Here is a 15,892-nt window from a genome sequence, read left to right on the forward strand (position 1 = left end):
AAGACGCGGAAAAGCTCCCGAAGCCGCCGCCCCCCGGAGATCGGCCCTGCCTCACCGACCCAGGGGGGTCGGAGCGAAGCGGGGAGAGGGAGGGCTCCCCTGCCCCAGCGCCCCGCTGAGGCGCCGCCGCCCGCGGCGGTTGCCGCCCCGCTCTCCTCCCGCGCCGCGGGGCCGAGGCGCGGTGCCTGCCTCCCCCGACCCCCGCCGCGGGGCAGGCACCCGGCGGCGCCGGCAGCTGAGAAGCGGCCCTGCGGGAGCCGAGGGCGGTGCGGAGGGGCGGCGGTGCGCACGGGCTGTCCCGTCCTGGCGGGGGCGCTGCCGCCCCGCCGCCCGCCGGAGCCCCGGCGCCCCCTTCCGCCTCCATTTCCCGGCGTGCGGCGCGGGAGCGGGGCAGGAAGTCTCGTGCGCCTGAGTCAGGGGAGGAGGGGGAGGCGCTGCCGGGCGCTGGCGATGGCGCTGGAGACCCTCTCCCCGGACTGGGAGTTCGACCGCCTCGACGACGGCTCGCAGAGTGAGCGCAGGGGAGGGCAGCGCAGGGCGGGGGGGGCGGGCGGGCCAGCGCGGGGCGAGCGGGGCCGCGGCCGTAAGCGCCACAGAGCGGGGGGAGGCGCGGGCTGAGGAGACCCCGGTCCCCTCCCGGCCCCGGTCCCCTCCCGGCCCCGCTCGCCGCTGCACCCTCGCCGGGAACGGGAGGAAGGAAGGGGGGGAGGAGGAGGAGGAGGAAGAGGAGGAAGAAGCAGCAGCAGCCGTGGGAGCTGAGCGAGGTCACCCTCCCCGGCTCCCCTCCCGGAGCCTGCCCTGCGCGGGGAGCCGGGCGCTCGCCGCGCCCCTTCCCCCGGCCGAGTGCTGCTCCTCCTCCGGCCAGGCCTGCGCGGGTGGGCTGTCGCCGTGACCTTTTTCCTCCCACCACCCGCTCCGTAGTTGTCGGAGGTTGTCTGGGGTGGGAGAGTGGCTCTTCCGACCCTTTATCCTTCGCCCCCTCTGGGGAGCCGCCTCCGGTGCCCCCGGCGTGGGAGGCAGGCGGCGGGCGGGCGGGCGGGCGGGCTTGCCTGTCTTTCCTTGCACGAACCGGGCAGGAGGAACAGATGCTTGTGGTGGGGATGGTGTTTCTTTCCTTCCCGATCGTTTCCCGTGGCTCACAAATGTTTGCAGTAGCTTCCTCGGTTAGCCAGAGCAGTCACACCGAGATAAGTTAGCTGTGTGCAGCTTCTGTTGGTAAAGCCTTTCTGGCGTGGCGTTGGGCCGTCACTTGCGGTTTCACCTTCAAAAAAAATAATTAAAGAAGACCTTGTGACGCTTAAGTCTTTGATAGTGGGTTTGTGTGCCCGTCGAAATCCACGTTTTTCTCAGCCTGTGGAGGTGACCTACTTTCTAAACAGGGAACGTATATATGGTTGTCACGTTGTAACACACACTGTAAATTGAACTGTGCCAAGTTACACCAGGTGTTGCTGTGAAAATATGTCACTTGTGGACCAACTGTTTCACATATAATGTTATCCCAAGGGATGATACTGTTTGTGCCATATTCATTTAATCTGGATTTCAGTGGAAACTGAAGCTGTCCTGAGCCGAGGTTTTTACCCCTTCTCTAGCTGCAGAATGGAAAACGTAGCTCTTACTCAAAATGCCAAATCTCCACTAGTTTGACCGTGACGTGAAGTGCAGCTGGGAGAACTTCACATGACATAGTATGCTCCCTTCCCACCATCTTGGCGATGAACAAACAGGCTGATCTTCCGTTGAGAACAGCACGCAACGTTCCCCTAGAGAAAAGCCAAAGAAAAACCCTGTGACTTGAAAAACAGTTTTTGTTGTTGTTGCCTACTTTCACTTTCTGCCTATATCACTAACGTTTAGCAATTATAATGTTCTCAACTGAGAACAGAAGTCACTAAGTAAGTGGTTTGTTGCTTCTCTGTCCTGGATACTTAAGGAAATAGCACTTGCAAATCCTGCTGTGGCAGTAAGTCCATCGAATATTGATATTGCTGATTTTATGAAAGAAGATAATCTTAGGTTGGGGCATCTGTACTGCTGAGTAGATCTCTTACATTGTTCCAATTGTTACGCTTTCATTTTATCACCTGAGGAGGAACTAAATCAACCTTTATTGTCAACAGATTATACCTTATGAAGTATGTCTGCTGCTCTGAAGAAAAAGAAAATATCTGCTTTCCGTGATTTCTTTTTCTTTCTCTGTGTGAGCCAGTTTATTTAGGAAAATTTTTCTGCATCTTAAAAAGCTTGCCCCATCTCCTAGTCTTTTTTTATCAGTTCAACACTGTCTGTCTCTGGCTAGCTAATAGCTTTCATTCTCTCGTCTCTCTAAAATAGTAAGAAAATTTTCAAACCTGTCTCTTATTTAATATATGATCAATACAAGGTGGCAAATTGATGGCTAGCAATAGTTAAGTATTTGGAAATATTTAATATCGGTTATGTTGAGCTATACGTTGTTCAAATCCATCATTTGGCTGCTGGAAAGGTGACAGTTTGTGGGTCTCTAGCAGAGTGCTGCTGCAAGATTTTGTTTGAGAAATGCTGCCTGTTTCATAGGGAATTGATTTGAACAGCAGTGCCAATTTCCTATTCTTGTATGACTTGGAAGCTGCTTCTGTTCTTCCTTTAAAGCCCCAGTATCTCTGTCAGTTTCTCTGCTCTTAGTTTGTCTTTTGTGCAAATGGAGAAGATGGGATTGGGGGAATACCGCAGCATCTGTCTGTAATAATAAGTCTCCATACTCCAGATTTTCTAGCAGTGAAGTACTGATGCTGACATGGTGGCTAGTTAAAGTCCGTTCTGCAGGGCTCTGCATCCATCAGTGTTTTACTGGTTTTCTGCAGCAAGAGCTTCCAGAAGATGCACTGGAAAGAACCTGAAAGATGAGATGAATTTGATGGAATAGAATAATATGATGATACAACTCAAGGGCTGCGCATCAGTGTCTGGAGTGCATACTGCTGATGGAGAGTTTTTTGTTCACTTGCTTATCTGTTTACATGACATTCAGTCTCCTTATTCTGACAGTGCCTGTGCGCTGTCTAGGCTGCAGGTACGGGTAGAACCCAATGGCACTAATGCAGAAGTTAGGGTGGGAGAGTTTACCGTGCTTCTTGGATAGGTTTTGCAGTCCATGTGTCCTTATGGTTGACATTGCTGCTGCCTTCAGACTGGTAGCTTAGAATTAGTTCAGGACTTCACTGCAGTCGTTTCTCCTTCTCGGTCTCAACCTTCCTGTGCATAGTCCTTCTCATCTTTTCCTTATTAATTTGTCCTTATTCATTCCTTCCCTTATGCCTGGTGCAGTGTCTCAGTCAAGTATTTTCTTTCTCAAAAAAATGTCCAAGTGATAATTGATTCAGGAGTGCTCTCCCACTGAAGTAGCCATCAACTACCATTTGGCTCAGTTATTGGCACGTGCACGAGTAGGAGATTAAACATGCAGAATAAAAGACTGTAAGTTTTTAAACTTTCTAGAGCAGCCTACTTGCTGAAATGTGAAAAGGGCATGTATGAAGCTATGTGAGAGTTGAATTCTTGTTTAGGAAAAGTTCAGTTGTTCAGCTGACTTACATTCTCTAACTTTTTTAGATAAACCTATTTTCAACAAATAGCAGAAGATCACAAGCTATTGGATTTGTTATCTAATTATGGGGAAGACACTTTAGTCTTCACATGAAAAAGGGTTATACTTCCTTTTGGAGCTTAGAAGCCTTGAGCTGTAATCATTCACTCCGTAGTTCAGATTATGCAACTAAGTCAATAACTGTATATAATGGGGGGGGGAAGGAATGTCTTCTTGTGGGAAGAAAAACGATCAGGATAGGGTGAATGCAACTTTTGTGGACCAATTGTCTTTAGACTTACTTTGCTAATTAATGCCAGTATTCTTGGTGTTTGACCAGCTGAATGTTACCTTTTGAACATAATCACCTACTTGCCCCTAGCAGTAACAGGACAGCTGTGCATTTCAGTGTCCGGGTGCTAAGCAGAAGAAAAGTTCTGCTTGAAGATGGTGAATTTGCAAGTAGGGGGAATGACTGAAAGGCAAAAACTTCCCCTGTGATGCCCAAATGATGCACTGAGAGGTAGCAGGGAGAGAGTGGAAGGGGGATTGCTGCGAACACAACTGCTACTTAGGGCGAAATGATTAGACTCATTGCCTCAAAGTTCTAATATAATTGCATATGTACTGGTTCAGCCGATGGGTAGAATCACCTGCCGTGTTACGATTTCTACAGTTGTTTCTTTGCTCAGCATCTTGATGTGATTGTTAGGCTTGTTAAGATCTTAGTTTGAAAATATATGTAAATTTAAAAAATAATTTTCTGCAAACCTCTTACATGTTTGCTCTTCTTTAAGTAGTATTTGGATTTCTTTAAAACTGCCACTGAGTTGTATGATTGTTTTTAAACAAATAAGAACTTTGTATTAAAGATGCAGTTGTATTAAAGAAAAAGGCTGCAGCAAAATGAGGAATACAGTACTACAAGCTAAATAGCAACAGTTAAATATTTTATATAACATTTTTCATATCGCGGTTTACTGAACAGTCTATAAAACTGTACAAATGTTATCAATTCTCAGAAATTCATGCTGAAGTGCAGTTGAAGAATTATGGAAAATTTCTTGAGGAATATACATCTCAGCTGAAGAGAATTGAAGATGCTTTGGATGACTCTGTTGGAGATGTTTGGGACTTCAGTCTTGATCCCATTGCATTAAAGGTCTTCATATATTTAATATGCATTGCAACTGTTATTTTCCTAGTTCCTCCTTCCCTTCAAAACCTGAGAAGGAAAAGCTTGATGCATTCGTGCTCTTAGAATTTTTACTTTTGTGTTTGAGAAACCTATCCAATACTATTTTAATTATCAAGTAATTAATAAATTGGTGCATATGATAAGAGAAGATGTTTTCATATTATTCTTTTCCAGTCTTCTGGATTCTAGTGCAAGTTAAGTGAATTTATCATTCCTCATGTGTTGGGAAGCTTAATTCCAGCAAACTTCTTCCATGTGGGTGTTGGTGTTTTTATCTGGGGGTTGGGGTTTCAGAAGAGCTCGCTAATACTTGTATAACTGCAGAGCAAACTGTGTGTGTGTATTTGTACTCGTGTTTTGACTTAATGGCCTTGGTACAGTATTTTCTGTCCTCCAGAGGTGTCTGTTTCCTTGGTCATGAGTTCTCTGTCCTCTGTGGAGCATTATTTTTTTTCCTCTTCACTGAATTTGCAGACATCATTTAAAAACGCTTTTGTTACCATATGGAACTTGTCTGTGCTGAAGATGCACTCTTAAGTAATCACCTGTCTGAATAATTTGAATAAGTTATGTGTAGGGCCCACACAGTGCTGGATGTATATAAAATGGTCAATATCATGGCTGACTTCAGTACAAAATGTCAGTGCCTGCATACAGAAACTGACTATGCATCCTATTTCCTGCATTTGGGATTCTTAATTAGTGTTTCAGGTTTCCTGAGCTGTTTTTTCTACATACACCATAATGACCATGCTTATGCTTTCCAGTTTTTGTAAGTAAATTGTTGTAAATGCTATATCGTATAGCTAGTTATTTGCCTTTCTGCCTGGAGTGAAAGGAAAGGTATTTCCATGTAAACGTGAAAAGCGAAGGTTTCCTGCAGTGTAGGTTGCTAGCAATGTGCAGTTACTGCTCTTTTACTACTTACCTTATTTGAGATTAAACTGGGGAAAAAAAATTACTTAGCTAGTTGGATAAATGTATTTTTGATGAATATTTTCTAAAGTTGTTTGTTTGTTGTTTTTGTTTTGTGGTTTTGTTTTTGTTTTTTTTTGGTTGTTTTTTTTTTTTTTAACTTTAGCTTTTGCCATATGAACAGTCCTCCCTACTAGAGCTCATAAAAACAGAAAACAAGGTAAGCACTTTATGCTTAAAAGAAAAAAAAAATATGAAAGAGTTATTCTAGCTAAAACCAAGCTCTCTAAACGTGAATCTGTTCGTAATCTGTGTGGTTTTTTTCCCCTTTGAGTCTAGGTTCTAAACAAAGTAATAACTGTGTATGCTGCCCTTTGCTGTGAAATCAAGAAGTTGAAATATGAGGTAAATTCAGCTGTCTCTTATTACTGTATATGAAAATGTTTGCAGATTGGCAAGCTGATATACAAATGTACTCTTTAGCAGTAAAGAAACAAGATATAATGTCTAAATGATTTTTATAGCATGATTACATATATCCTACTTATTAAAAAACAAATTTCTGCTTTTGTTGTTAGGCAGAAACTAAATTTTATAATGGCCTCTTGTTTTATGGAGAAGGAGGTAAGTAGCTCCCTTTACTGTAAAAGTTTGTAGTTTTACATTATTGTTTCAGGTTATGTTAAATGCTACAGTAAGTGTAATTTTATAATACAGATATCTGTTTTCTCTGTATCTTTGACTGATGAACACCAAATAATGGACTTTGAGGTTATAGGAATATATATTAGTGTCTTGTGACTGTCCTGAGTTAGCTTAAAATAACAGCAAGATTTATCTTCTACATTAACAGGAAGTTTTGTTGCAACCTTATTTACATCAGAAGTAGGGAGTATGGGCTGTAGAGATTGTATTTAATGTATAACATGTAGAAACCTGAGCTTATATACTGTAGCAGCTGTTTTTCAAAGTATGGCATTGAAAAGGTGTTTTTCATATGTGAACACATCCTAAACCAACTTATTTCCTATTGGGACTAGTTTTTACACTCGTTGTAGTAAAATGGTAAATCTGTAATTTGATAGTAATAAAACAATGAAACCATTAATAAATCACTTGGACCAAGTCCTGCCTACTAAGTCAATTCAATTGACAAATCATGAGACACTGCTTTAGGTGAAAGCTGCTTTTTGTCTTGGGAGTTAAACTGGTAACTCCTCTGGAGGGTTGGTCTTAAGCTTCCATCTTAAAGGATGCTAGTCTTGGAATAAGCACAGATCTTGGTCCTGAGGACTGAATATATTAATGAGTTGATTTAGAGACATATCATCTAACTGTGTTTTCTATTTCAGAAATTTGAGAGAAAGGGAAAAGTAGTAAAAAGGACTTTTTTTTTTTAAAGCTTTTCAAGAGCCTTGACTGTGACAGAAGTATCGGGGAATGTGAAATCTTTGAGATAGGGACTGTTTATCATTCTTTTATGTGCTATATAAGATGACTATCATGGTTCAGTTAAGGAACATGAAAAAGTGGTGGGGTTTTTTTGTTTGGTGTGTGTGGTTGTTTTTTTGGTTTTGGTTTGTTTTTTTTTTTTTTCCTCCTTCCTTAGCAGATTCTCACTTCTTATTAGACATGGTTTTAAATCTCTTAAAAGAAAGTAATATGCTGCCAAAATGGTACTAGGGGATCCCTCAAAACTTCTTCATGTCTCTAGCACGAAAAAAGTCAGACTGTTGCAGATTAGCATGTTACAGCAGCAGGTTGTTCCTGATGGGTGTTCTGCAGGGAATGCTTGAGAATGGCAGCAACTGAGAGGTCGGCCTTCGGTGGGTTAGGTGGGGTTGCAGAAGCGGGACGTACACTAAACAGGGTAAAGGTTACATAAAAGGTGTAAAGGGGAGGTGTGCAATATTTAGAATCGTGTCCCGGAGCTCCATCTTACAGTAGTACGGACACTACTTTAGTCTCTGGTGACTGCTCTAAAATAACATATTTTATGAAGCAGTAAGACCTGCATTTCTTATGCAGGTAAACCTGCAATTGTAAGCCATTTTTGCTCAAAGTGGCCCAATAGAAAAATCTCAAGTCTAGAGCATTAGTCTGTCATCACATTAAAAAGACTGTATTTTGTCAGGTAGTATTGCAACTGCTTCAGCTGACTGAAACAATTTGGCATTGGTGATGTAATTATTGTATTTCATAGTATCTTCTTAGTGTACTTTGTCATACAGGTAATGCTTTGAAGCTATGGTGATAAGCGGGTTCTTTTGTGCAGGATGATATGGAGAAAAAAGAAAATCAATTTCTTGAGGAAATTGTATGCTATGCAGCTTTCTCTTCTGATTAATGATGTAGTATATTCTTTCAGTAAATAACTATCAAGGATGTTCCTTGCAATATAAATACCTAGTGCTTTCATACAAACCTTTTAAAATGGAAACTTTTCTATTAAGTTACATAATATATATGCCTTTAAAGAATTACAGTTTGTATTCTTTACTTTCTTTCAGGTGATGGAGACTTTTTTTTTCCCGCTTTGTGTCTAACTTATAAACAATGTAATTTTTAATGACAAAGAAACTTCAAAAATAAGTCCAGCTTAGGAAAGCAAAATTTTTAGGGCTTCATCAGTTTTTCTTATAATAGTGTGCTCCACTTGTATGACAAACAAATAGCTTGGAGGGCAAGCTTCAATGTTAATTTAACAGGTCTAACACAGGCTTTTGAAAGTAGTGACAAATGTTTGTCTTTCAAGCCACAGATTCCAGCATGGTGGAGGGAGATTGCCAAATACAGATGGGACGATTTGTTTCGTTCTTGCAGGTAGGGTATGTGGGTTTTTTGGTGGTGTTTTTTTTTTTTTTTTTTTTGACAGCAATTATAATCTTAATTTTACTTGCAAAGTGGATTTAACAGTCTGCAGTATCCTGCTTGCATCTTGCTGAAAGGCATTGCAGACATTTGGTACATTACTATGTTTTGCCTGCAGACCTGTCACAACCAGCTGATGTATCACACATTGTTTTGTTTTTTTTATACTTGTCTAAAACTCTGGAAGTCTAATGAGAGAAGAAATTACAGTTTGTGTAATCAATTGTTCAAAGAAATCAGAATTTACTTAAGAAAATTTCAGTAAGAGAAGATTAATTGAGATTGTTTCGTTTGACGGTAAAGTTAGATGTCTATTTTTATGGTTTTGATTAGCAAGTTTTAGTTGTCATTGAACGTTGGAAAGGTATTAATTGTTCATACGTCTTTTTTTAGCTGATAGAAGAAACCAAAATTAAAGCATGTACCTGGAAAAAAATTGCTTGTGCCTCACTCAAACTTTCAGGGAAGAACACTCATTTCTTATACAGTTTGGTTGTTTTCAGGGTCCTTTGCATGAAAACAGGATCTGTGTTTCTTCTGAGGATTTCCTGTGTTGTTGGGTTTCAGTCTACTATGGAATTTTCTTATCTTCAGTATAGCTTAAGTGACTGTCCTGTTCCCAAAAATATTTCTGTTTTTATGCAGTATTGCTTGTAATGAAATATCTGTGTTGAAGTAGAGAATATACAGGAAACTTCCAGAATGTTTAAGCAAATTCTGGTTTAACAAAGGTTAAAATTCCTGTTCTTGCTGCGTACTAGCATGGTGGTAGTCATTTACGGAGTCGTAACAGGTTGAATGCTATAGGAAGTTGTTTCTCAACCTCTTTTACCATGCCCAAGTGCAGTTAATTGTTAGGATATCTTGGGGTTTTTTTTCCCTGTTTTTCAAGTTTTTTGTCCTATCAACTTTGTCAGTTTCTTCCTTCATCCTCTATTTCTTTCTGAGCAGATATTTGAGAGCCCTTTTAGTGGTTCTGAAATGGGGCTACTGTACACTTGTATTTTTCCAGTCGTCTCCTGCCCCCCCCCCCCCCCCCCCCCCCCCCCCTTCCCTGCCAGGATGCTCTTGTCCAGGTGGAAGTTGAGAGCAGGGTGACTGGCTGTCTGGATGTCTATGTGCATTGCAAACCCACTCTGTAGAATAAGTTTCTGTTTATTTATGGGGTATATGCTGACATGGATATTTATAGGGTAAACGCGACACAAAAAATAGAGCAGTATTGCATGTGAGCCCACTTTGTACGTAAGCTACGATGGCCTGTTGATTGTTGAGCAGCTTGGGAAAGAAGGGAGATGCAGGATGTTGCCCCAAAGGGGAGGTTACTGTGTGAACAGGGGTGTGCGTTGCTTTGGATAAAGCTATGAGGAAAACTTTTTCCTTACTGAGTTTGTTCTTTTTCAACTGTTGTGTTCCCCTGAATCCACTCAGTGGTAGTCTATATCCATAGACTGGGAAATGCTATTCTGGTCAATGTTATAAGCATATCTCCAAGGGCGGTGTGAAAATATTAATGAGGATGACAAAAGAGCTGAAATGTTGCTTTCATAGAGCTAATGTCCACATATTGGTTTATTGGCTCTTCTGAGTTCAGGATTTCTTGATTAACTAGATGTAATAGCCTCGAATTTGCTATGTCAAAACATTTTTTTAAACAGTTATCAAAATAATGCTGTGAAACACTGGTTAGGTACTCTTGATCTTGCAGTAGACAGTGTATTTGAAGAATTCTGATAAAATGATAATCTCGTCTGTATTATGTAGCTGCTAATATGCATATGCTGTTAAATTGGACTATTTCCTGGAAGTTCTAAAGAGGCAGCTGGTGCCCCTTCCCCAGGAAACATGATCTCCATTGTCTGTTAATCCATTCCCTTGGAATCTGTTGCCTTGTTTCAGCTGCATTTGATAGAGCAATACAAGTGTAAGAAGTAACAGCACTTTTGTGTTTTGTGAAAATCGGTGACTAATAGACGGCAGAAGCCCAAATAAGATCTATTTTTGATGGAGAGGAAGACAGAATTCAGCTGTTAGCCAGTCTTCTGGCAGGAACGGCAGGCTGGCTGGTTAGCCAGTGTGGGCTGTCTGCTATGAAGCCATCTGTGTACTGACTGGCTAGACTCATCACACGTTGACTTTTCCCTGATGGGATTATAGGGTGTGTTAATGAGCAAATATTATTGCAGTTAAGGGAAACTCAGATTCATTTACCCTATTGCTCAAGGAATGCCTTCTTAAAATCCATCGTATAAACTAAGATAGTCCTTTACGTGGTCAGAGTTCATCTGTTCTTACTCATTTTGTACTATGTAACTGAGCTCAAGTTCTGCTGTAGTCAAACATACCTCTCGAAGACATCGTCTAGTTTTTTGAAAGCAGTTTTCTGTGGCTAATCACTCTTAGAGTAGGTACAGGCTTCTGTGTTAATTTCCAATTTGAATTCAGCTATCACCAGCTCCCAGAGTGTGACTCTTGAATCTAGTGGGAAAATGCCCAGCCTTTGCTATCAGGGATATTTTCTCTGAAGGTACTTGGGCACTGTTGTCAAGTCACTTCTTATTGTCTTTGATAAATTGAACTCTTGAAAACTTTTACAGCAAGGTATTTAAAGTATATTGAACCCATTATGGTGACTCTTTTCTGTACCTTCTTTAAAGAATCAATATCCTTTTAAAAATGTGGCCCTGGGTATCAATTCTGGCATATGGCTTTGACACTCTAGGTACTAAAATACAAGTGTGAAATCATTTCTGTTTTCCTTATTATGCTTTTCAGTAACTTTTTAGCTTAGTCCCAGGTCCCTTTTTGGAGCTGTTAGTTACTAGGATGATGTTTTCCATCCTGCTTTGCGTCTGTCCACTGACTTGGATTAGGAATATAGTTGGAGCTTGGGCTGCAAGTTCAGTGGTTTATGTTCGATGTTTTGGAAGTAATGGCAATTTGTGTATGAGGAGGGTCTATACATATATGCATTTTATTTTCTTGTATTTCAGGAGCTGTCTTGCTTTGTTACCCGATGTTACGAAGTGGTGGTGAATGTAGTGCATCAGTTGGCTGTTCTCTATACCAGCAACAAGTAATTATTCCCTAAAATGCTATATTGTTTTTATGTAGTTAAACAAGTATGTAAAATATGAATGTTCTGCCTAAGGCATGGTCATTTTTGGAACATTATCTAGAGATACAGAGAGTGCTTTGCTGTGTAAGTTTGGGCTTCATAAGCCATTATGAAAGTGAATTTGTTTTATTTTCAGAAAAGGCAGTGCTTTTATATAATGAGATGCAAGAATTATAATTTTTTGCCATTTTTTGATAGAATTGGTGCTTCAGAGGCACTTAGTCTTTATGATTAAGAGATTGTCTTATTACTCTTTCATCCTTGCTTTGTTTGAGAGAGAGATTCCTTCTGTTGACTGATAGTGGATGCCACTAGCTTCAGAAGCTTAAAAATCAGATCACTTTTATAGTCTAATGTTTTAAATATGTTAATCTTCGTATATATTCCTCACAGAACAACCATGGTTTTAACGCCTGAAGTTGAGCTTCGTAAGGGCTGTTGGGTTTAGCTCCTCTGAAAACTCTGAGGAGAGTTTAGCTCTGAATAGAATTGCTGGGTTTAGCTCTAAATGTAACTGCAGGGCTCTTGATTCCTCTCTCTCCCCCTGCCCTGCCCCGCTCCAGACAGGATAGCATCATTCTCAGTTTTATTTGTTGTCTTACACTGCAGCACAAGGTAGACTTCCTGTGTGGTGCTGAACGAGCAAGGCTGGATGTGTGGCTTGCACATGGCTTGATTAAATGTGTAAAGCGATTTTGTACTTTTGGGCCACAAGGCTGTATGTATCAAGGCTACTTGCTGTTAGCATAACTGAATTGGGAATTGCTGATATACAGGTGCACTGAATGCAGTCAGTGGTTTGAACCAGTCACATGCTGTACATTTAAAAATGCAATATTAAATTTGATCATAGCACACAGATTTCGCATAGTGTATACTTTTAATCAGATTTTGAGAATTCTTTTGTTTTCTGAAGTTATTATGTTAATGAAGAAAAATGTACCCCAGGAAACAAAGAACACACTGTGATACAGAATTGATAAATATGCTCTGTTCCAAGGATTAAAAAGGCATTAAAATATTTATTTTGTTTACAGGAATGCACCTAAAATTATAGAGACGTCTGGAGTTCATTTTCAGGTGGGAATGACTTGGAGCACCTTTTGCTTATGTTAATATATGTGTGTCTTGATCATTAATCCTGAGAAAAGCAGCAAGAAAGTGAATTTCAAGTACAACTTTCAATCTGGAATGTCCTTTAAAGGTTTTATTTTGTTAATCAACTTTTTCTGGCCTTTATGTAGAAAGAGCTGGTATCTCCATGTCTGTCATAGTCTAGCTTTCCCAGCTGAAAGGTGTTCGCACACTCCTTTATTGTGTGCAGTATGTGCTTCTGCATGTAGACAATTTTGAAAATCCTACCTTCAATATCAGATTAGATCAGTGAACTTAAAGCTGTGCCTGTACACAAACTAATGTTCCTTTTGTCACTACAAAACATACTAAATCTTTAAGCTACCAAATGAAGAAATCTCCAGTTTAACTCTCTAGCTGATGTCTTGTTGGCTAATAATATATTGAAAGGAACTGAAATTTTACTTTCCACACATGACTGTAGTAAACTTCCAATAACTACAGTCCTTTTTGTTTTAAACAGGCAATGTACGAGCATCTGGGAGAGTTGCTCACAGTCTTAATCACTCTCGATGAAATAATTGACAATCATGCCACTCTGAAAGATCACTGGACCATGTATAAGAGGTGTGTCTTTGAAGGTGTGAAACATACTCCCACAACATAAAAAAATAAAGTGTGTGTCTTTGTTCCAAGAAAGTCAGTGTGGGAACATGGATTTTGGTAGCCCTGAGAGTTTTCCAGAAACCTCAATGAAGAGCAGGGCTAAGCTCCCACTTTGTCCTTCTAACAGCACCAGTAAGTTTTTAAAGTGCTGAATGTTACATATAAAATATGTGGTAAGCATCTTGACAAACAGAGTTAGGGTTAGTGGAGTTTAAAATACATTCAATAAGAAATCTAATTTTGCACAGAACTGATTTAAGACTATCCATATTCATCATGGAGGTGGGCATACAGATTTAAGTAAGAACACTATCTTAAGTAAAAGATGAATAGTCGACAATTATAAAGGTAGTTAAATTAGTGGAATAACTACTCTGTTTCATTGAGAACCTGAATAAATGGGCGTTACTCAAATGCAAATGGCTTATACAGACCCTAGTGGGTTTGTGGGTTTTGTTTTTTGTTGGTTGTTTTTTTTTTTTTTTTTTTAATTTTGGAGTTGCTGCTGGGCACAGATGTGGGCAATTAAAATCTATTATCAAAATAGTACAGGATATGATAACACTGTTGGTGTGTTTTAATTGTGTTGTATCTATGTGTTCCACACCTAATCCTTACAGGCTGCTAAAATCTGTCCATCACAACCCTTCTAAGTTTGGGATTCAAGAAGATAAACTGAAGCCATTTGAAAAGCTGCTGTTAAAACTGGAATGCCAGTTACTTGATGGGATGATATTTCAGGTAGTGAAATTAATGTTCCCCAGTATGATAGGGGAAACTATTACATTAAAGCAAGACTCTTTTTAGAATGTTTTGTTTGTTTTTATTTTGTTTTGTTCTGGATACAGTGATGTATAAATTTGGCTCTTGCATCTGTGCATGGGAAAAAAAAAAAGGCTCTATTGTAAGATCCTTCATTGCTCTTCTCATGTGCTAGAACTGTGCCAGGCTTTGAATGGTAGCAGTTAATGCTTACTGTTTTGCAGAATTAAAGAAATGCAGACAACTTGGCATTAAGACTGTATTATCAGTGAGTCCGGTTCTCACCAGAAATTTTAATAGTGGTCAGGCTTACATAGCATAGGCCCACTTTATTTTAGCTGCAGGTTAAAGTCTCCTCAGTCGTCTTGAAAATATGTTAAGTGTGACCTCTTGTTATATATTTTGTCTCCTTCCTAGTATTGGAGACAGGTAGCTGTCATGGGGTACCACTTCAGTGGTGCATACTCCTGAAACATGCAAGTGTACAGGTGGATGAGAAGGATTATTACTTTTTCAATGCAGTTAATTTAAATGTCTTCATACAAGAAGCCATCTTGTTTTAGCAAAGTGTGTATTTGAGACACTGAAATCAGGTGTTGTGGCATAGTGGGCAGAGGATAGCGTTGCTGAATCTGGTCACAGCAGAGTCAATTGGTCAGGACTGTTACTCAGTTCTTACTGTTACATCCTAAATGGCATAGGGAAGAAGGTTTTGTTCTGTAAAAGCCTCCAAAAGGGAAATTGTAAATAAATAATTAAACACAATTTTTCTTATTCTTTCAAAGGACATTGCTACCAGCTATCCATTTTTAATCTTTATTCCTCTAATGTTGCTTTAGTACAAAGACTTCATTATATGTTTGGAGCATTGGTAGGATTTGTCTGGTATTCATTCAGGATGTTTCCCCTCCTGTCCTGTCAACGCCCCTTCCTAACAAAAATACATTAAATATATTCTTAAGTACAATTCCATTAAAGACTATTCTCATATCTTTAGAAAATCTGAAGTGTGTCTTTTTTTTTTTTTTTACTGTTGTGTGCGTTTTGGTAATTTTTTTTTTTTTTTTTTTTTAAACAGCCACCAGTGGTGTGGGGGCTTTATGCTACAAGTTCATGAACCACATCCTACAAGCGACTTGCATAATAACTTTGTTTAGTTAGTGAACAGTTAGTAATATATTATAATTATGCAAATATGCATCTAGTTTCTTATCGCTAGCACATCATGTGGTTTCTTTAAAAATGCCTCTTAACAGAAATGTTAAGTAAATAAAAATTTTTTGAATGTTAGGTATAAGAGAGGTTTTTAATGTTTTCTGTTATACTAAATGTAAGTATACTTAAAATCTGTATGTTGTGAAGTCTAAGACTAACTTCACGTTAGTGCTATATGACATAAATCAATGTGTTCTTGTGGTATTCTTCTCTTGCAAAATCAGTATTCTTTTAAGGTTCAAAATTCATGGCATTATCATTATGCCTTTTTTTTTTTTTTCCCCTTTTTGCTCAGGCCTGTATAGAGCAACAATTTGATTCTGTGAATGGTGGAGTGTCAGTGTCGAAGAACAGCACGTTTGCTGAAGAATTTGCTTATACTCTTCGCACGAGTTTTGCAAATGTTGAAGCCAAACTTGGTAATGCAAGCTCATGATTCTCCTGCCAGCTTCACTGTCTCTAAAATTGTTTGTATTGTTTGTCTGGGAGTAGACTTCAAAAAAGG

At 39.9% G+C, this 15,892-nt stretch overlaps 1 protein-coding gene across 7 annotated transcripts in view; it reads left to right on the forward strand.

The window, feature by feature from the left end:
• Positions 1 to 397: 397 nt before the first annotated feature.
• WASHC4 (WASH complex subunit 4) overlaps positions 398 to 15,892 on the forward strand; it is a 41,831-nt gene continuing 26,336 nt past the window's right edge. For 4 of the 7 annotated variants that reach the window (XR_014227891.1, XM_082309352.1, XM_082309353.1 and 1 more), the window contains exons 1-11: positions 398 to 511; positions 4,591 to 4,730; positions 5,848 to 5,901; positions 6,021 to 6,086; positions 6,260 to 6,305; positions 8,437 to 8,504; positions 11,546 to 11,628; positions 12,708 to 12,750; positions 13,268 to 13,371; positions 14,031 to 14,151; positions 15,683 to 15,806. Coding sequence is in view for 6 of the 7 variants with exons in the window: in XM_082309352.1 (XP_082165478.1) it covers positions 451 to 511; positions 4,591 to 4,730; positions 5,848 to 5,901; positions 6,021 to 6,086; positions 6,260 to 6,305; positions 8,437 to 8,504; positions 11,546 to 11,628; positions 12,708 to 12,750; positions 13,268 to 13,371; positions 14,031 to 14,151; positions 15,683 to 15,806 (910 nt within the window). In the remaining variant the exon portion in view is untranslated. Of the gene's footprint in view, positions 512 to 4,590; positions 4,731 to 5,847; positions 5,902 to 6,015; positions 6,087 to 6,259; positions 6,306 to 8,436; positions 8,510 to 11,545; positions 11,629 to 12,707; positions 12,751 to 13,267; positions 13,372 to 14,030; positions 14,152 to 15,682; positions 15,807 to 15,892 lie in introns of those variants that run through there. The other 3 variants (XM_082309355.1, XM_082309356.1, XM_082309357.1) reach the window with 3 other exon arrangements.

The sequence above is a fragment of the Platalea leucorodia genome (assembly GCF_965183815.1).
Source record: "Platalea leucorodia genome assembly, chromosome: 4".
In the NCBI taxonomy this organism is placed as follows: Eukaryota; Metazoa; Chordata; class Aves; order Pelecaniformes; family Threskiornithidae; genus Platalea; species Platalea leucorodia.